Source organism: Strigops habroptila, chromosome 8 (assembly GCF_004027225.2).
Source record: "Strigops habroptila isolate Jane chromosome 8, bStrHab1.2.pri, whole genome shotgun sequence".
Lineage (NCBI taxonomy): Eukaryota > Metazoa > Chordata > Aves > Psittaciformes > Psittacidae > Strigops > Strigops habroptila.
Window position 1 is genome coordinate 3572776 of NC_044284.2, and position 22745 is coordinate 3595520.

Here is a 22745-nt window from a genome sequence, read left to right on the forward strand (position 1 = left end):
GAAGAATCAGGTCTTCAACATCATTTAAGGTAACAAGTAGTATAAGCCTACCATTATTTTTTGTGACTTTTCTCCAATTTAAAAATAACCCCACAGCAAAGAACTTACACAAAGCTTAGGATATTCTTAAAACACTATACCAGAAGAAATGCCAGTTCCCTGTCAAGTTATTGTATACCTTTTCATTGAGAAATATTAGCTGGTTGGACCACAGAAAGCTACACCCCATCCTCATGGCTGGTCTGTTCTACATCGTTTACAGCCATGTACTGAAGTACTCCAGCATATAATCAATTCTGTCCAGCTCATAATTATATACTACAATATTACATTAGTATCAACCACTTGAGTTGCACTTACTTGGTGAAGGTCAGTCCTCTTCCATCCGCAAGCACCTAGTTCACCTGCTTTTGACTTGAAGTCTCTCATTGGTATATAGATTTTATTTTTGGCCGCATGCCTACTTTTAGTTAATTCCTTTGTCTGACACATTGTGACTTCCCTCAAATATGCCTCTGCAACCTTTCTTCCTTCAGGTCAGCTGTAATTTCTGCCCTATCATTTACTACTGGATACAGGGTTACCTTTATATTGCTGACATTCCTAGCAGATGTCTTTGTCTGACCCAAGTGCTCCTCACCACCTGCCACCTTGCTTCCAGGTTTGCCTATAAATAATGCTCCCCTTGCTGGTCTGACTATAAATAATCCCCTCCCCACCCTCTTGGTTTTTGGAGTCAGCTGCTTCCAATTTGGGTAAGGTGGAGCTTCCCTTCCCTTTCCTTTACAGAGTTACAGTTCGCTCTCCTCATTGTGTTATACAGAAATCCACTGCACAAAACCACAAGTCTAACAGAAATATATCAGTAGGTCCCTAAATCAAATCTTTTGCATGTTCATCTACGTTTTCCTTCCAGCACCTCTCATATCTACCTCCCAAAGTTACTGGTACCAGTATGCACAAGAGGCACTGGGCTGTGCTTATGATCAAGTTCACCTGTGCTGAACTTGCTTCCAAGTTAAAGCCAACACAGCTACCTCATGGGCAAGTCCCAGAGGGCAACCTCAGCTACACCCCTTGCACATGTGAATGTGCTTGTGGGCCAGGGCAGGTTGTAGGGCTGTGGTTCCCTCCAGCCCACATGGCAACTGTATGTGCCACAGTCAGCACGTGGACATGAAGGCAGATAGAGACCTTACAGAGAATCCCAACATCACTTCCTGAGACTGCCTGAAGCAAGGTATGTTGAGGATGTCTAAAGACCATGTGGCTAAGGAGCCAGGATCTCTTGAGCTCTGCAGACTGCAGGTCTCTCCCAGCACAGGTGCTTTGCAGTTTTACCCTATGAGCTGCAATTAGATGCTGACAAACACCTGAGAGGTTCAGAAATCATTGCCCTGAAGCTCTCACACCTGGTTTCTCTTCAGCACTCACCATACAAGACCTGACATCTTAACACTCATTTTGCACATTTCAGAAGCAAACAAATGCACTAAACTCACCATGGTAGTTTGGATGTGAACTGTAGTGGCGGACATGGTGCCTTGGTGCACACTTTTGTTGTGTTCTTTTGTTTTAAAGAGGAATGCTTCAGTGGCTAGTGTAAAGTTAACAGGGAATTGTAGTCAGTCCACATAGCAGCGTCCAGGATTTAAGAGGCTGTCTACTGACAGTTCCTATAGAAGAATGAGAGGGAAACAAACAAGAAACACCCCACTACAACTAAAAATAAACCAAATAGAAATCAAACAGCCTATAGAAGAAGTCAAATCCAACTGAAAGAGGCACATACTATTTCTTAGTGGACCACCTTCCAAAGTTTTGGCACACCACTTCTTTGAGGAGGTTAATTCACATTCCTCTTTTCAGAAAACAGTAGGTAGCTAAACCAAGTAACAAATGCTACTTCCCAAGGTTTTGGCTCAAGACTGCCCTACTGGGGATGGGACAGAACACAGGCAGCACCCGAATTAAACTTGAGAAAATGTTCTGTTTATGGCATCCTCAGGAAAAGCAATGACTGCAGCAGTAGCAATAGGCCACCTGCAGCAAGATAAGCAATAAGTGAGAATTAAAGAGGCAAGAAAGTGCTGACTGACTTTCTCAAAGATGTTGAGGACTTGACTGGAGCCAGAAAACAAGCGCTGGATTTGCTGGGGTGAGTCTTTCTCACAGCTTCAGTAAAAATTTAGAGGAAAAGCAAAAATTAAGGAGTGACTGAGCCTGTGGAAAAGAGTTCATGAGAAGCATAGTAAAATTCTAAGAAGATATAGATGTCTGTATTCATTCAATAGCATTATGCCACTTTACATGCAGTGAAGACCTGTATTTAGCGACATGGATTATCTAACACAGACAGAGGCACTCCCACGAGAGGGGTTAACTTGGAGAGAGCCAAAGCAGGCAGCGATGTCCCTACATGCAACTGGAGGCACTAACGCTGCAGAGCTGGAGGAACTCTGAGTGACCTTAAAGGCTGTACACACAAGTCCTGCCTGCAAAGCCCGTGAGAACTTTCCCTGCTATGATTATAAACTTCACTAAGTCAGACTCTCACAGAGTTATATAACCCTATGTGGTGGTTAATGAAGTGCTGGATGTAAGAAAAATAACTGTAATGTTATTTTGCCCCTGGTATGCTTTGCCTTATAAGGATTAAACCCAGAGCTAATTCACTTCTGTGTTTTGTGATCTCTATCATGCTGCAATAATAATACTTAGCACTTTATAGCACTTTTCACTTATAAAAAGTGCTTTACAAACATTATCTAATTATTAATCTTCACAACAGTCCTGTGCTACAGGTATACAGGTCAATTTAATGTTCTGTTTTAATAAACTACCAGCACTTTAGTAAATTGAAAAGTATAAAACACATTAAATTCACTTAAGAGAAACAAAAGTTAGTGAACAAATTGCAATGCTCCCTCCAACATTCTAGGTGGGCAGTACACATACAGAGCAAACTGTCAGTGATTACCACCTCTGAGGTCCACAGAGGATGGTCTATATAGCAAATTAAGTAGTTGACTCATTTTTTTTCAGATGATAACATGAATAATGTGAATGAAGAAGGATTTCATCAGAGCAGCTGAGGTCCCTTGATCAAGGCTACACTAAGTTCTATGTGAGCCATACATAGTCCCTACCGTACAATGTTTGGGATCTAGGTATGAAACAAGGACAAGAGGTGGGGAATGGGAGGATGTTTGTACAGTTAAGCAGTAATCCTCACTGTTCAATCTATATCTGCATCCAAAAAATATGCAGAACCATTTAACACCAGTATATTCACCATCTCATTAGTACTCTATAGTAGTCTCCATGGATAGACCTCAGACTTTGTCTGTGATCAAAGACAGGACAAGAGTCTGGCGTATGGTAAACACATCATACGACTTGGTTAAGCAATCACAAACTGAGCTTTCCACAAGGCCACTGTTTCATGCAGTGCATGGCATAGACTTATCTGCAGGATTAATCAATGCAGGGCAGGAGGCGGCTGCCTGACAGTGAGAAGGGCTGCCCAGTGCACTGTGCACTGCTGAGGTTCCCAGTTAAGGAATGAGCAAGGAATGCAAGAAGAAAGAAAGAAAGATTAAAAAAAAAAGGTAGTTTAAAAGTTGCCTTGAAGAGTTTGGAGTCTGCATCTGCCTCTGTCACAAGACAGTCTATGAGATACAGGACAAGTTTCTTAAAACCAGGCGTTCCACACAAGGTCATTTATCAGTTGTATGTTCTGCATGTGCTCCGTGTCCGACTTGAAAGCTGGGCTCAATGTGCTGATCCCTCACAAATGCAGCTGAAGTGAGCTGTGCTTTCAGCTTACCACCCAATGTTCAATGTTCTGAAAAAGATCCAGAGCAGGATGTCTCAGACTGGGTCCCCAGTTTAGTAGGTATCTTCAACCTTGAATTACTATGTCCCGGTCTCCATCTGTCAAATGAGGACAATAATTCCTCCTCATTTCACTAGGGTGTTGTGAAAATAACTTCATTAATGGTTTGTGAAACACTGTAGTGTTGAGTGCTATATAGAAACCTAAGAGGAAATGAATTTTGACTCTGGAGCAAGGTTTGAAAAGCATGCAATAAAAAGGGCCTGAAGGCACACACTTAACAGATGAGAAAAAAATGAAAGCTTGGATTTGAAATATTTGAACTGCTCATTTCGTGAGGTCTGTCCATGCTTTATCCAGCAGATTTCACCCTGATTTTAGACTCTCAACTCTCAAGTTTGGTTTGTAAATTACCAGGAGTTTTTAAAATTCAGAGCTATCCAGCTCTGCACAAATGCCATATAGCAAGGAATCCTAACGATGAGCCTGTGGCTCAGTAGTGTCACTGCCAATATTTAGTCATCGTACAGACCTCTATCATTTCAGCCCATGGAATAAAGCAACGATAGCATCTTTCTCCACAGGAACCCATATTTCAAGGAAAGAAGATGATGCTTTGACAGTAGGTTTTGATGGTATTTTGAAATAACAAAAGAAAGAGGCAATTTGGGGGGGGGGGGGGGAGGAGGGAAACAGTGCTCAAAATTTTATACAGAGCAATACATATTCGCTTTCTTTCCAGGAACAGCAAAAGCATTTTGATCACAGACATTCCAAATGTTTTGCCCCAGGAGGAAGCCCAACATGGAAATATCAACCCAAACAGTTAAAGTCTGGGAAGATTAAAAATAAATGTAAAAAAAAAAAAAATAAATCTTGTTCACTGTAGTTTATAAGTGAGAATTTTCAGGCAATCTTGATTCTCTGCCCTACCTAGAATACACATGCACACCCTGTTCTACACAGTGTTCTGCTTGCTGTGCAACTTATTTTAATCCTCTCCTAGCACATCTGCTTCAGTGCTGAGGGGCTTTTATTATTTGTTTATTTTTATTATACCCCCACCCTCTCCGAGCTGTTTCTTACATGGAGACAATAGTATTCCTTAGCTCCCCTTAAATAATACACAGTTGCCTAATCACTGTGGCACCCAGGAAAGAGATGTCAGGTAAAGTAAACATTCTGAAAAGAATGAACCCTTGAGCGATCCCTGCCGAATACTCTTACCTGGAACTGTCACAATGATTGTGGTTTGACCAAAGAAGGGGCCTTTGATGACTGAGGAGTTATGTGGATTAGCAAACTGCTTGGTGAGTGAAAAAAAAGCCTACTGCCAGTTAGTTTAAAGCAGTGGCATTTAATAGAAATGATAGAACCAGAGGGCCGCCTTTCCGGACTGTAACATTGAGGCTATCAAATAGGTCTTAAAAAAATGTGAGTGAGAGAAAACTGCCATTGTCTGTTTTACTGCCACTTGTCCAATGGGCTTTAGTACTACAAATATAATGGCTGCTTTTGGGATGAACAACATTATACTGGTATGGTTTATAAGGGGCTGAAGCTAAAGGTGGAACTGCAACTCTACAATACTAACACAGAAAAAAGGACATCCAATGTCCTACAGCCCTTCTCGATCCAGACTTTATGAAAACCAAGTGTGCAGAACACTGTTGTATGTTTAAGATTCTCAGGAAAAAAAAACAAATTCAGAATATGATGATGTTCCTCTCAATGTGAAAGCGGAGGCAATCTATTTTAGGTGTGCCATGGCACAAATTACTTTGTTTTGTTAAGAACTGTTCTTGTGTGTATACCCAGTCAAACTTGTAAAATCTCCTTCTTAACCTAACGATGGCCACTCTGTCTGGAAAGCAATTTTACCCTCATTCTAAAGTAATGCTTGCAATACCCTCTCCATACTTCCGTTCTTAGCTGCCAGTATTCTTATTTTATGTCCTTCACCTATATTTTGATGCCACGTCCAGTCACTTGAGTAACAATTCTGATGCTCTGAAACCTGCCATGCAAAGTGAGGTGAGAATCAAAAGAGGATCCCATCTGGATTAATGGAAGTCTGAAGCCTAACAGGTCAGGCATAACTGGCATGTACTCTGTGTCAGTGTTTAGGAGACAAACACCCCATCTTCCCCAGAATCCCCATAGATTTTGGGGATCTCTCACTGTGCATGCAGCCCAGAGTACAGAGGCAGCCTGAGGGACAGCAAAGGCATGCAGATCTCGTCTACTTGAGAAACAGTCTCTCATCCTGAACTTCACCTGCCAAAACCGAATTCCACCCTGTCACCAGCAGATCACTGTTGAAGAACAAATGATCCCTAAGCAAAATATGTGGGATAGCAGAGAGCCTACTTTCATGGTTACAAAACTGAATCCACATTGTTTAGCCCCTTCACAACCTGTCCACAATACTATAGTACAGTACTAAATACAATACCTCAGACAAGAAATAACTAATGTCCCAGCAGTAGGCTTAAAACTCATAGGTTGTCAGAGCAAAGTAAAAAACCACACCACCACCAAAAAACCTTAAAAGTGACAGCTTATTTCTCTTCTTGCCACAATTCCTTACATTAGTTCTTTACCCACAGTGGCCTCCTTGTTATCAGGCAGCTGATATTTCCCTTCTTCCAGATGTATTCCCATATACTTTGTCCTATAGACAGTAATGCTTTGTTTGGTCCTCACAGGCATCTGGAATATAGGCCTGTGGAAAGCAGCTGGGAGCTGCATACGCAGAAATGCCTGTGCCAGAGCTGAAAAGAGCAAACCCACTTCAAAGGAGCAATGGAGAGGATCAGAAAATGGTCAGACAAGAAGGACGATGTTAAGAAAGAGAAAAAGATAACGGAAGCTGTGGTTTGCGTGTGACGCTCATGGAAGGATGAATATACATGATTATAAGCAGCTAGCAACAGTGTCCTCCCAGGTGGGCTGCATCTGACCCATAGTAGATGAAGCTCCTTGGAGCAGAGAGTCCAGCACAAATTTTCAGTAGTTTATTCTGATGGTAAAATACTCCTAATCTGATACTATGCTGCTGCCAAAAATTAGTGGGAGGTAGAGAAAAATCTCAAGCCATATTTGTCTGTCAACTCACCTGCGTTGCTTCAGATAAACTCAAATTCATAACATGATCAGCTACTTATTTTTTCAGACACCTCTGAAGTATACAGTTCAGTAATTTACTGCAGAAAAATAGCATCTATTACACCACAAAGACAGATAAAAGCTCTTTCATTTACTTTTCAATTAATCTCATGACTCCCAACTTAGAAGAATGTCCCCTTTAAAATAACAAAGTAAATCCATCACTTTATTTGTTCTGAAGGCAGAGGAAGAGAAGAGCTTTTACACTTCTCTATGGCAGGAGACAGCTGACCGGAGAAGGTAGGGGTATATGTATCCACAAAAGAGAGAAGGGAATTCACACACAAAACTATAGCTGAAGAAACAACAGGTTGAACTCTATCTGGCACACGAGGATGACTCACAGACCTGGAAGCTTGTGATTCAATGAAGAGATTCAAGAGAAAGCCGATATGGAAAAATGACTTATTTCTCTCATACAGTTTATGTCTTGGAAGTGGTATGTCAGGATCAGAATGACTTACAGCTATGTGTTACATTCTCCAACTCTGAATCTGTCATTTTGCTAGTACTTCTTGAGTATTCCCTAGACCTTGCTTTCCTGATCTGCAGATTGTCAATTTCACATCAATAAATTCAATACTTTTGTAAAAGAACTGCCACAGAATCAGTTGTGTGACTTACCTGTACTCTGCATGTCAGATGGTCTCCCGTTTGAGAATACTAGAAAGAAAAACAAACAACAGTTAGTAATTAAACTTACTTTAGGATTACCTTGTTCAGCCACCTAGCATCATCCTCCTGGCAGGATTAAGGAACAGCAAGGCCAGATCTGTAATGAAAAGTGAATGTCTTATCACCCTGAAATCTGGTTCATATTTGATAATTGGCACCTTTCTTCCATTTACAGTTCTCATATTATGCAAACACTTATATACTCTGAGTCACTGAGGTATAGAAAGATAAGCTTTGAAAGTAGTATGGACAATGGGCATAAACTAAAGCTCAGGACCCCTGGGCCTCTCTGAGCCTTTGGAAACAATTGAGGTTTATGGTGTTCAGCCATTGCCTCAAGGGAAATACATGCAGCTTCAGTGAGAGAATGCACTCAAAGTGTCATGAGGTTTTCTAGCAGAAGTATGACCTGCAAAGGCACAACTGTCCTTCATAAACCACCTTTTGAGAATATGATTATCAAATCCAAATTATACACCTTACAGATCCCAAATGTGCCCACATTACAGACCTTAAAGTAGAAAACCTGATTCTTACACAGAAGTATGTTTACCCCTTCGATCAACTTTAGATGAGGTTCAACAAAATGCTAAAAATAAGGTCTAAGGAGCTACTAAAAGCAGAATACCATTTCTTGAAAATTCTGAAGCTCTACAAGACAGAGAAGGTTCATATAAACAAGGGCAACTGCAGCCAGTCTCAAACACAGTCTGAAGTAGTCTTTAACTGCTGAGAGAGAGAGTGCCAGACTCCTCTGAGTGGTGCACAAGTTACTGAGTGAGAGATAATGGACACCAAGTTGAAACAAGGAATGCTGCAATTAAATACTGTTGGGGGGGGGGTTATAAATCACTATTAGGATAGCAAAACACTAACAGGTAGGCCAGAGAGATTGTGCAAACCCTCTTCCTGGAGATGCAATACTTGACAGGATGAGCCCTGAGGAACCTGATCCACGTTGACGTTGCTTTGAGCAGAGAACTGGTACTCACGAAAGTGCCTCCATTCTTGCTGACCTGCTTGAAGGCTCATAGCCTTCACCCAGCGCCAAGGTGGGGTGGAGCAGGCCACTTCCAGTGGTCAGGAGAGACTGAAATCCCTTCCCATGAAACCAGTGCAAATTTTAACCTGGAAGAACCTTGATCTTTTCTTTTGTGTATCAGAATTAATGGTGAAGTACATCAATGAGTAGATCAAATAACTGAGTTTTCTACAAAGAGACTACACTTCTAGCAGGCAAATGCCCCAATCATAACTGCATCTTCCACCTGAGAAAGACTGTGAAACAAGCCTGTCACATGCTATTTCATAGATGTATTAAACTAACCGTAGTAGCTTCCTTAAAACCCTGTAAAAGGTGAGATGTGGCACTGAATAGAGACGAAACTAAAATACCTTGCTGTGCTTATTTGGTTTCCAAACAAAAGCCCACAGAGGACGAGGAGAAGGCTCAAAGGAAGGGGGGATGTGGTTTAAGTTCAGGGTAAGTGTGGCTCCATCACAGAAATGCTGGAAACATCACATCATCTCAGACTCATTGAATCAGTTGTCAATTCCTGAACATTCCTGACAAATTGCCATAGAGGTGGCATAGATTAATGATCAATTTTATGTTAGAAAGGGAAAGATTAGCTAATATTTCTTCAGAAAATCTGCGGGCAGCCTTTGTGAAACACTTGGTGCTACTCCAGAAGGAAACAAACACAACTTCGGAAGAGTTTAACACTGAGGCACATGCAGTTCTCGGAAGGTGACTTGCCTGCGGTCTTGAAGCTGTAGTAAGAGTCAGTTAAGATTTCACCTCTGAAATCGGAGGACTAGGTCCCAACAGGAGGAATCCAATCAACAGAATAACTCTGAAGAGAACATATTGTCTCTCATGGGTTTTACATTTGCTTCTACAGACAACTCCAGAGACTGTTAAAGACAGAAATCAAACTAAAATGATCAGCATAGAGTGAGCTTAATAGCAAATTGAAAGTTTTGAATACAAGATTACACCAAATAAAACACTAGGGTGGATGACAGGAGAGATAACATAGGAATGAAATGAAACCACTTAAGGTTTATGAAGCATCTCTCTCACCATTAATTTCTTCTGTTACTTGACCTTCACATCGTGGAGTTTCAGAATCCAGCATTTCAAACTATGCATATTTAAAAGTAACCCCTCCAGAGTATCCTCAGTTTAAACAAGGATTTGGGGTTTTGTTGTTGTTGTTGTGTCTTCTGTGACATGCCCACCAATGTACCAGATGAACCATGCCAGTCTCAGCCTTCAATACCCCTCCTTCCCTCATCTCTAGTGAGCCTTATATAAATCTTCCTGGCTGGAACTGTAGGTAGTCTGCATCATGGGGAACATTTTTCCTCTCACATCTTAGAATCCCAGAATTTATAATATGAAATTTAAACCAACATAAATTAGTAATTCAATCCCTCTATTCCAATTTAATGAACTAGAGGCTTCATCGCTTTATTGTTTTGTGCCACTGGACCAACCGTTTGGTTTACAGATGGAATGTACTTCTTTGTTAATAAATAAATGCATAAAACCCATAAAGGTATCTTCAATGCAATTATGCTGATGTCCCTCAGGAACCAGAATGCAATTATTTAAAATATTATTTTCTTAGATTATGCTCAAGAAAATAAGCAAAGAAATACGAAATTTGTGTCCTTTTAGCTTAAGCTCATTTTAAGAGCAACAACAGTGATGCAGTTAGTCCCCAGTGGCAAGTGAGAAGCACTTAGCCAGAAAATTGTTATTGGATTACAGTTCTGGCTTCATAAAACGTGGCTAAAGATCATTTTAGACATCTACGGAATGACCCATTGTCAAAACTGGTATGACAAACAAGTGACAAAGTTATTCTATTTGGCCATTTTGAGGGTTTTTCAGATCACAAAGGTAACTTGGGGCTGTATCAGCCTACACAGCTTTGAGTCAATTATAAAAATAACTCACAATAAGAAGAATTCTAGCATAAATAATTGAATCTCTCCGGAGGAAAAGAAAAATCCCCGCAAACATGTGCATCTACTTTCAAGCGTTCCTGACGTCTAAAGAATTGTGAAGTGATAGGGTGATCAGAAGTCAATTCTGATACTGAGAACTACCTTTCAAACTAACTGGTCTTCTTTATTCAAATAAACAAGATGAAAAGGGCACCAAAGGACAACGCATGATTTTTAACAATGTGCAGACTGAAACCACTCAGATACCACTGAAGTTCATACGATCCCTTTCATTTCACTTTACAGTCTTTTTCAAACAGGTATATTTCCTGGATGAGAATCCTGCCTCCCGTATTTTAATCTGCTGGTAAGAAAGAATAACCAATGGGAACATGTATCAGATGCAAGCATGCATACTTGAATAAATGCAAACAAGCAATAAAACCCTTCACCTCCGCATGTGAGGTTACCAGTGACCACTGGCAACACAGTAAAGATGAGGACCTTAATCAAAAGCCTAACATAGGATTTAATTTCTTCATGTTTAGTCTTCATCATTTTTCTTCTCTGCCCATTGCATGGTACATCTCTGCTCGTAGAACTACATAATTTACATCCTCAGCACCTATTTTATCCCTTGTTAATTTTGCAAAATATAAATACAAACATGCTCAAGGAAACCAACTTGGCAAGTGAAGCAGCATACTGTAATTTAAAAGGGAAAAAAAAATCTATTCACATACTGATAATCAGTATGTATCACTGAGCATTACCAGATGCTTGGAATCCACATGATAGCCCTATGACCATAAGTGCCTGTGCAAGAATAGTTTTTGCTCGGATGACAGAGATCACCCAATGGTGCTGGTATAGGGACATCTTGGTTCAAAGACTAGGGAATTAGCAGAGGGCCCCTTGCTCACACCTCTGCCATGGAAGAAGAGAGGTAAATAGCAGAGAAGTCCACAGTAAGCAAAGAAGATTCTGGTTCCAACTGGGAAGTTCCCCAATCTTTAATCGATCCCCCCTTGGCGAGCGAATTGGCAGTTTTATTTCTTCCTCCACAGTGTCCAAAAAGTAATTCTGTTCATCATTGTGAATAAGGAACATTTCAGATGCGTTCCATTTAGCAGGGTCACAGAGACCAGATCAGTATTGATCCATCTGAACATATGGATCCTCACATTTAAGGTCAGATTTTAAAACTCTTACAACAAAAATTACTTAGTTCCTTCAATTATACCAGTGGGCCATGGAAGATGGTGTTACTAAACCAAAGAAGGAGGATCACTAACTGCTGTTTGCAACACAAACATACTTTCAAACTCACTGCTTCCACACAGAGAGATACCGTTTCTCTACACAGATGCATCATGTCATTTGATAGAGCAGCTAGGGAAGGGAACTAGTCTGCTTTCAAACCTCCTTCTCTTTAGGAGTCAGTATCAAACTTGTTTCATTGCATTCGCTATGAAGTATAATCCTAAATGATACCAAAGTCTTTCCCCCAGTAGACTGTGCTGAGCTGCTTGTCTCCAGAACTCTGTTTAATTATCCAAAAGTGTACAAGAAAGTGGAACAGCCCAGTTTGAACACCCTGATGCTGTCTCAGCAATTTCTGCTCTCAGCACATGCTATTTCAACAGCCAGTGATCACTGGAGTTAAAGTGCATGCAACCAGCTGAATAGGATGCAATTCTTATTCTTATGATGAATATCAGGGTCAGAGGTGAGTGCCAGATAACACATAGCAGATGTGGAAGGAGTAGAAGGAATTCTGTTTACTTTGGGTGACCACCTACATTTCAAGGGGGGATATGCAGGGGGGGGAGCTAAAACTGCAAGATAAAGACTGTTTACGGGACTGCATTGTACAATATTTTGCAGGACAAAGCTACATACTTGTATGTTAGCATGAACTACTGTTGAAACATAAGATCCAGTCCAGCCCAAATTAACCACTCCTGGAATGTGACTCTTCAGGAAACAAATGAGAGAAGTCTTTTAAAAACATGCCCCATACCCTGTGATCAGTTCAGCCGACACTGAAAAGCTGTATTTCTTTTGGAGTTGCCTGTATTTCTTTCCATTTCAGGGTTGTTTTTTTTTCCTTAGGCATTAGTAGCAAAACAGCCTTAGCAAGTGGAAATGGAGAAAGTCTGACCTGAACCTGAGGGAAGTTCGAGATAGCCACTGAGAAGCCTCTGCAAGATGCACATGACAGCACATTTACAATCTCTCACTATGGGACGAGAAAGCACTGCGAGTCACTGCCTGCTGCTTGGACTAGATGCTCAGACCTGTAGCCCAGGTTGTGCAAAAAGGACCTGAAATTATTCCAAACAGAGAGTGAATGATTCTTCCAAAGATGATGCATGAAGCAGGAGATATACAGGAACTCCTCAAACTGGTAAAATTACCAGCAGCCATTTAGCTGCTCAGCTTTTCACAACCCGTGGTGAAGGATAAAGAACCTTTCTACTCAGTATCAGCATCTCTTAAGTCCCAGGCAGCAAGGAGGCAGCCCTGGTGACCACATTCAGCTACTGTGAGAGACAGGTGAGAAGACTGATCGCTTCATGCAGACCAGTGAGCTTACTGTACGATGAATGAACTCTGTTTCCCCTGCTCCCTGTTTCCCTCCCGAAGAAATCATGAAAGTCATTAAGCATCTTGATGTTTTCCATATGGATGTTTCTATAAGCTATAAGGTCAAAGTGGACCAGTTAGGAGAACTTAAGATCATCAGAAAGGACTGAACAGGAGAAGGGGGGGGGGGGTGGTAGGGAAAGCAGCTCACTTAAAAGAAAAAGACTATCATTACAACTTTTACCTAGTCTTTATAGAAAAATGTAAGAGGTTAGTAATCTGTGGAAGAATGGATCTTGGAAAATAGCTGTAAGGAGGCAAATTCAGTCCAAGCAGGAAAAGGAACAAAACCAAACCCCCCACCACCTACATGTCCACCAGTTAGCCTGCTAGCTTCTAAATGAGTTGTAACACCTATTCCTTTATAAGCTTCGCTCTGCATGTTGAGGATTCAATCTCATTTTCATGGGTGAAGTACACGGCAAGGAAGTAAGTTTAGTAAATGACCTCTGAACTACTCTGGACGCTTTGAAGATACAGTTGTACCACATTTTAAAAGATATACACTGCCTCATTTAGATGATGGATTGAACTGGAAGGTGAAGGACAATTTAAGTACAAAATCCAACAGTTCTCAGTTCCAAGCCTTCTATGCAACGCACACCTCTTCTCAGGTAACATTAATGATAATTAAAAAAGATCCTGATTTTTTTAAGCTGAACTGTATGTGCAGCATAAAACAGTCATTCTTTTGCAAAATCAAAACAATCTGCAGAAACAACTCTGATATTGTTAGAGCTTGGCTGAAACAAACAAGCAAAAGAATAATCATTTCTCAGAGAGTGGAAGGGAATGTGTCCCCCTCCCTCCCCATGTTAACTTTTGGTCTGCTGCCACACTTCCACTTTGGCAACCAAAGGAATGCTGTGGGCACCATATAAAGGCATGCGTGGCAGCCTGAGGGTTAAAGTAGACATTCCTTATCTTTGACAGATGGTTAATTCATGGTCATTATTACTAAATTCAATTGCTCAGTAATTTGGATATGACAAACATGTGTGTAGGAATATATGCCAGGGCACCCTTCTAGGAATCCCAAAATGCAATATCCCCTCCATGCTTTCACCATACATCCTCATGCTGAGTGTGACAGATTGAAACAAATGGAGGCTTTCTGAGCACTTCAACTCCCTCGTGCCACTCTTGTTACATTAGAGAGTGGTTCTAGAGAGTTACTGTGCCCGGACCTAGGAATGGATGAACAGCCTTGGCTAAAACAACCATTTAGTCAATAAGTGTAATTCAAGCCCAATTTTTTTTGTAGGCCTAACTTTTCCAGTTCTGTTGCTGTATCACCACTTAGGCAATCAGCGGGAACTCATTTGCAGACAAGGTCACAGTTCGAACAGCACTGAGTGCCAGTGGGTCTATTTAAGGTTGTCTGGAATGGCTTTAAAGCAGACTGTGTCTGACTAAACATTTATATCAATGATAAGCTGCACACCCACTTCTATTACCCAAATAAAGAGTCACAGTGAGACCACTCAAGGAAATGCCCTCTTTTTCCATTACTATCCCTTATCCCAAAGCCAGTCCATTTTCTTCTGCGGTGATAGGCATAAAGACCTTTTGGCAAATGTTTCTTAAGAAATAATACTAATAAAAAAAATTGAATTCCCTTTCCCTTCTTTCAGTCGATACAGAAAACTGAACTTCTCCCCTCCTCTGTTCCCACTGATACTTCCAAATTGGCTGGCACAAGAAAGCACCTCAAAACACCTCCACAGCTCACTCTTGAAGTTGAAAGACTTCCACTGACTTCAAAGACATTTGGATCAGGCCCAAAGTCAGCATCCTCACATGCTAGCACAGACTACCAAGCCACAACACTGGCTGGAATCCATGTCATTTCTATGCTATTGCTAAAGCAGAGCAGGAAGCTTACACAACTTCAGCTCTCTGAAAGTGGATGTTGCTCTTCCCTTGTTAGTTTGCAGAACATTTTGTGACATTCCACTAATTCTTGTGCTGATACAGGTTAATTTACAGGTTTCTTAGCTGAACCACAAAATCCAGGTATCACAACTGACTTTGCCTTTGACATCGTATGTGCATAAGTTTTCTGCTCCTTTCCTGTCCAGAAATTTCATTACCTTCATGCTTCTCTATAAAGCCCTGAGATGTCATATTTTTAGTTAGAATATGAGCCTTCTAGAGCAGAGACCCTGCCTTTGCTTGTTAGTAACTCACCTAGTACGCTATTGGCACTATATAATACAAAAGAATAAATCACAACAATTGTAAGTGGGAAAAGCCTCTGTGCTGTTTCTCCACCATGGCCATTAATCCTATTCAGAGTGCTTGCAAGACAAAGAACTCCGGGCAAATGTGTGAAACCTAAGCCTTACCTGTAAGGTAAGGAACACAGCGAACTGAATCTAACCTTCTGTATGCTCAAGGCAAGTGAATCCATTAAACCAGTTCAAACAAAATATTGACAGGATTTGTTTCAAAGACCAGCGTTAGCGTTTGAATCAACATAATCCTGTTTACATGTCTTTCACACCATCCTACAACTGCCTCAAATCACAGCCACAGTGGACCCAAGACATGCTAAGCTCTCTCAACTCCTAAAGCTAAGGTATCTCATAAGGAACAAGGTATCTCATAAGCTTTTCTGAACATCTCATACAATCTACCCCATGGTAAGCAATGGCTCTGACATCTGGTGGTGTTAAACTGTCTCTTCTTTCCTTGCTCTCTCATTAAGTTTGAAAACTATACTTATAAGAAGCTTGTAGAACTAAAGTAAAACTAATAGGAGAGTATCATAACCTCAACATACATGGCACCACACAGAGCTGAAGGTAAGCAAATCTGGAGGAGAAAACTCTGTGCAAGTTCCTCTCACCTCTTGCATTCAGGCTAATGCACATTTCTGGTAAGCAGTCAAATTCTTTTAAGTCACAAAAGTGCAGCAGAACATCACAACTCATCTCTTCTTCTCAACAGATAAAGCATTCTTTTGCCTCTAATTAGAAAGATTAATAAAGTAAGGGAACACATCAGGTTTGCATCAATCACTGCCCATGTGGTTCTTATTACTGTAATTAAAAGTTATCTCCTCAAAATTGTTGGATGAAAGTGCCATGATCTGCAATTGAAAACACATTGAGGGGAGTTATCCAACTTATTTGACTGTTTTAAGACAGTCACATTTAGGAACACTGTGGAGGTAATGTATTCAAAAGAGTCCTTAAAGGCAATCTGTCAGTAAAAGTGTCCTGTGAATCTTTTATTCAAGAATGTGAATGTTGCTAAGGCTTTTCTTTGAAAGAAAAAAGAAAAAGAGGAAAAAGAAAAGGCTGTTAATAGCAAGAATGAACAGTTTTTAAAGAGAAGCTATTTCAAACTCAAGGTTTTATCTCGAGAGTTCTTTCGGTCCTGTGTGTATTAGGAATGTTCAGTTCTCCGAGGATTGAATCTTTTAATGTGTTTAGCTATTCACACTGAATGGGCCAAATAATCCTGAACAAACCTGGATCTTTTGCTGACATATCACCCCATATTTCACAGACAGTAACAGTCAGGTTTGACATCCAAGCTTTCACGATATATGGGGTTTTGGAAATGGGTGTTATAAACACAGAATTTTTGCATATGCAGGACTGCGGACCTACAAATCTGTAAAAGAGAGATGCATAGCAAATAGAATTTATCATTTAAGTACAGTCCCTTTCTTTCAGACATTGGTGTACAGTAGTTTCAACTGCACGCTAACTACTTCAAAGCGAGTAGCATGCTTAAAACCAACACTTTTTAAAGCTTTCTTTGTATAAAGTAACTTAAGAGATGTTTTTCCCTACTCTCTTTGTCTGTTTTCTCTTCACTGAATGCATGTCTTACATTTTGGCATAGGACACAGTGACTTCATGGAGTTCTGTTCAAAACTATTCAGGGTGTAAAACCACTCACTTGCTTCTTAGTAAGGTTTCCTGGATGCTATTAAAAAAATAAGAGCGTTTTAATGGGCAGAAAGGTATCTCCTGTAACATAAAGGAAAAACCTTTTACTTAACCCATCTCAGGAAACCACCAAACGGTGTTCAAGAAGGACTTGTTTGGATTTTATTGTCAAAGAGAAAAGAACTTTTTCCTGCGATCTTTATTTACATTTGAACTCTACAACCAGTTTCCTTCTGTAGCTTCTGAAAACCTGTGGTCTCTTGCACCTTCGCTTACCTACAGGCAGCTCCATCAGTGGGCAGTGCATTTACATGACAGTGCATTTACACAACGAGAGATGAACAGTCAGTGTCTACAGACTGTTTAGAAAACTAAAAGAGACTGTGCAATCTGTCCTACAATCCTCAGCTATAAAAACTGACTTTTTAAAAATGTTAATTTTTGCTGGAATTTGTTGGAATTATCCAACTCCCAGGAAAAAAAAAAAGTAAATGAAATGAGAGAAGTGCAGAATTCTGAAACTAGACGATGGGAGGAAAGTGGCATAACATATTCACTGTGGCCCTCTAAAGTTTCCTAGAGAAAAATTACCCTGCATCAAAGAAAGTGTGGAGAAAAGAGAAACAGTGATGCTGAATATGACAAAAAGCTTGTTTATGTTTTAATACACAGGAGAAATTGTTCAAGGACAGTTAAATGTGACCCATTTAATATACCAAGGTCTCCAATACCTATGGTACTCTGCTGAGTAAGTGCTGATCATGCAAATTAAGGCTGCCTGGGGATACACTGTGCTTTTCAGTTGCAGTTTGAATTTTCCAAGTTCTCTAAAAACTTTCAGGGCTGTGGATGAACGTTACAGGGTCACCAGGGCTCCTTCCAGTCCTGCAGTTGCTGCCTCATTTTGAAGATTCATCTGTCTGACATTCTTGAGTCTTCTGACATATACATCCATATTCAGGAATGTAAGAATCTAATTATTGCTACTAGCTGTGTAATTTAAAGTACAGATGGGCAAGTCAGTTTGAAAAGGGGTCCCAAGACTAATATTTCAGCTTCAATAGAAAAGAGGAATAAAAATCTAGTGGTCATTGTAATGCTAATAAACTCAAAAGTTCAGCAGAGGTTAGGAGTCATCAAAGGTAATGTAGAGTATGCCCTCCGTATACCCTGTGTTCAAGATCTGGTACCTTCTGGACTTCCTTACGTTCACTGGTTTAGATTCTTGCCCAGTTTGCAATATGCTTACAAATCTCCCTAGCTATAATTTGGGTTCATTATGTCTGAGGAAATGCAAAGAAATCCAAACTACACCTCACCTCTGAAACTAGCATCAAACACCCAATCAAAACTTTACAAGTTAGGTGAAGATTAGCGTATGAAATGAAAGGGCTAAGAAAAATATACAATAAGTTAGGAACAGGAATGCCTCTTTAATAAGGGTACAATGTGCCCACTGTCTGAATACAAGGGCAGACAATCCTTTTTTACAATTTTACTATAATTATATAGATTCTAACCTATAGGGAAATTATGCTCTAAAACAAGTTGCACTAACCCCCATTCCCCAAACATTTCTCTAAAAGATTAAACTGTGCCTTTTCCTATGGCTATTTTTAGTAATGGCATCAGTAATTAAACATTCTACGGTCTGGGGCCCCAAAGAAAACATCACTCTGGGTTCTGGATGTGTTCCATGGTATTTTGAAACAATCTCAAAATCCAGATGCAGCCAGTGTTGCGATCCCCAGCGGATCTGCAGGGACCCATTCTGGATCACCAGGGGAGGCACGTGGCTGTGACAATGCGAGCAATACAGCATTACTCACTGGAGCTGAGGTATGACACAGTGAGAAGCTGGTATTGTTCTCCCTGGTTTCTCCCAAGACACTAAAGTTCAAACCTACTCACAGCCTAATCCATAGCTGAAACCTGAACCACAGCCTGCAGCCTCCCAAGGAAATGTCCCAAGTGCCTGGTAACAACCTGCTCCCAGGAGAAGGAAGGTGCTTTGAATCCGTGTTCTTGCAGATTGTCTATGAAAAGAGGACTAATTAATGATGCACTCCCATGTACCCGTTCTCCATTTTGCAGGTCTGCAGCATCAACCAGGTCATAGGAATTGTTTGGATTAAAAAGAGAAGCCACCTCACTCCAGCCCCAGCAAAAGCAGTCTCCTTTAACTCAGACCATTTCAATGCCTGGAGGTTCATTGCAATGACATCTCCCAGCGAGCAGGACTGGCAGGGGTGCACACATAGACTGCAGCCAGTGTTTCATCACTGCAGGATACATGGCCTCAGAGACACAGGGCTTGTGCAGCAGGACACACACAGATCAGTGACCTGCACTCAGCTGGGAACTCTGAACACAGCTCCTTCATGTATCTGCTGGGAACTCTAAACACAGGACCAGTATTTGTTCATAGTCATCAACATAGTAACTCCATTTCTTTCCTTCACCAGCACCTGACATCAAACAGTTAATTCTGCAGCAAGAAAATAAAATGGTTTCAGTATTTTTATTTAAATTAGGTATTTTTTAAAGCGAATCCAATCTGATCCAGATTTTCTTTTCCCAGTTTGGCTGCCATACTGCAAATCAATTATCTACAGAATTCTACTTTACATTAAGAGTTAGTAAGGGTAACAAATGTGGTCACTCTTGCTAGACAGTCCACACCTTAATAAGAAGTTCTTTTGATCTTTTAATGATTTCTCTGCTTTCCCTTAATTCTTACTATGGACAAGTTCAAACATTTGACACTTAATGAAGAAAAAGATACATTGCACTAGCTACACTCAGTAAGCAAACAGATGTAGATGGGTTGTTTAGCTCCCTATCCAGAAAGCCATTCACTGTCTTGAAGGTACTGTTGAAACTTACATAATATTTTTAGAGACATGTTGTCTCATATCCAGAACCATTTGTGTATTTCATTTTACATGTGTCAAGTAAAAGATTAATGGGGGAAAGAAGATGGGGTTTTTCCCCCCCAAAGATTATGATGAAATATTAAAACGAAGACTGCTAGAAGCTATTTGATTACAAATAACTTTTGACTTGTTTGTGCAACTGAAAGTAGATTCTCCTATATTATCCTTGTGTTTACCAAACTACAAGCTGCCCTATACTAATGGAAAAGCACATTCTTCTATACCTCACTTTCCCTTGCAGAAATAAATGTACTTATAAGGTAATTTTTGCAAAACACTTTCAAATGACTGTCTGTTCGGGAAAACAACCTCAACTCTTAATGTTGAATCACTGGCACAGTCAATGAGTGTAATGGAGTTCAGCCTAGGCACTAACAAATTTTGTGTGTATGTGTATAGGTACCTAGCACTTAAGTGCAAGTATACACACGCATTGTCAGAGCAGGATACTCTACAGGGCACTGAGATAGTCCCTGCTAGTGATAACTCCTTTATGTTTGTGTACTTGTAAAAATGGTTCAAGATACAAACAGTTCAGAGCGACAAACTAAAAAGCAAAACCAGAGATCGAACACACTAAGAGACAGTAAACTTAACCCCATACTTATTAGTATTAACAGTTATGGTGTGAGAACGACAGAAAGTTGACCTTGGTTAGTTAGTGGGTTTAAGGCCCAGAGACAAAGTGGGTTTCCTATAGACACTATAAAACCCTGCACTGCGGAAGCGTTAATGGGGTCCAACTTTCAAAGTGCACAAGGAGGTTTTATAGCTATCTCAGCCCTAGTGGGCTAAATCCCGAGCTACTGAAACCAACACAGTTCCAGTTACCCTGGTAGCACTACACCAATTTACATCACCTGAGAATCCAGCCCAGGAAGTGTAATGGGACTCCTGTGGCCTCAGCTTTCACTGAACAATCTGATACTATATAACATAATCTGACAAACCCAAGAAATTGGAAATTAAGACTTCTGCTCTCTCCATATTTCACCCAGTTGTGTTTAAGTGCATTGCTGCAGGGGCTTGGATATTACGCACTGAAATAGAGCCACAAGAATTTTCTCCCGACTCAGAAAAAGATACTATTGACTCCAATGGGACTCATCTTAATTTCGGTGAGACCTGATTTAAGCAGAGAGCTGGTTTGGGCTAGGCCCAGTGACCACTGTGATATACAAATGTAAAAGGCTTTTCATAGTCCGATTCCAGATGATATCCTCTTCTGTGCTGTGGGTGACAAGCTTTGTTTAGTTGGGATCCCAACATTTAGACCTGGATACCAACTTCCTCTTACACTATAAAAGATGTCCCTGAACTTCAGAACCTGACTGTTATTCTTGGTTGATCAAGATCAAATAGAGGGATACTCTACAAATAGGAGTAATAAAAAACCCCACCCCAAATCAAAATATTCAAGCACATTTTCTCAGCTGGCACAAACCTGACATTGCTGCATTTATTTCAGTGGGCCTAAAAAACTCACCTGAATTGAAGGACTGACCCTTAAATGTCCACAATCTCTGCTGACTTGGTATCAGTGACATGAAGTACTAGGCTCTAGTTGAAACTTCAGGAAAGACAGATTAAAGGCCATCACTAGACAGAGACCATAGGGCAAAAACATATTTCAGAAAAGAATATTTCATGTTTCGAGTTCGAGTTCTCTTCACAGTGAAAGGTGACCTTTGATATCATTATTGCCATGCTCTTTGTATTTAAACTCTTTGCTTTCAGCACGACTCAAACAGAGATGAGCACTGTTTTCATCCTTTCTTTAGCATCCCTATTTCAATATTCCAGACTCAACCATCATTTACCCCAGCCATCCCCTACTGTGCATCTGTCCCTCAAATCTTAAATACCTGTCCTCCCAATCTGTTCTGAGGCCGAGTCCAAATGAGTTTTGTGCATGTAAATTCTATTATCTACATGCATAAATGACAGAATCTACTGCCTATGCATGCAAATGTTAGCTATCTAGACCAACCAATGTGCCACTGTGTATAAAAGGGCAAAGATTTGTTGTACACAAAGGGAAATCTATGAAGTGTACCTTTGAAACTGTGGCCCTAAAACTGTGTGCAAGAAGAAGCACCCCTGCCTGTAAAGAGTAGGTATTGTCGACAAGTATAATTTGCATGTAGCTTAAATCTCTCAATAACCTTCAGAGGTTCGGTTACCCTTGCTTACAGCTCTTCAGGATTCACCTGGCCTTTGGTAATGCTAGGGCATATGTGCAATCTGTCCAGTTGAAGTGTTCAGAGAAAGACACATCATCCCACTCATATAGATTATCTGCAGCATCTGAAAGATTTCAGGTCATAAAAACATACAAGGAAGTTTAAGAACCAATTCACCAGAAAGACACGTTAAAAGTAACTTGAAAAGTCAGATGACATTTCTGTTTTGGGGTTGGTTTTATTTCTGGCTAAGGCATATATTCTTTTAATACTGCTAATGTCAAGACTTTTACTTTTTTCACCCCCAAACAGGTAAAATTACATGATAGACCCTCCCTGGTTTTTTTTTCTTCTTTTTTAAAACCAGAAACATTCATTCCAGGACTAAGAACTTCTAACACGCTAAGTTTCAGCCAGAGGCCAACCTTCCAAC

General features: G+C 40.4%; 1 protein-coding gene across 1 annotated transcript in view; it reads right to left on the reverse strand.

The window, feature by feature from the left end:
• Positions 1-22745, reverse strand: part of LOC115611913 — a 505339-nt gene that overhangs the window by 161906 nt on the left and 320688 nt on the right. The window contains exon 9 of the mRNA XM_030495581.1: positions 7631-7669. Coding sequence (XP_030351441.1) covers positions 7631-7669 — 39 coding nt within the window. The remainder of the gene's footprint in view (positions 1-7630; positions 7670-22745) is intronic.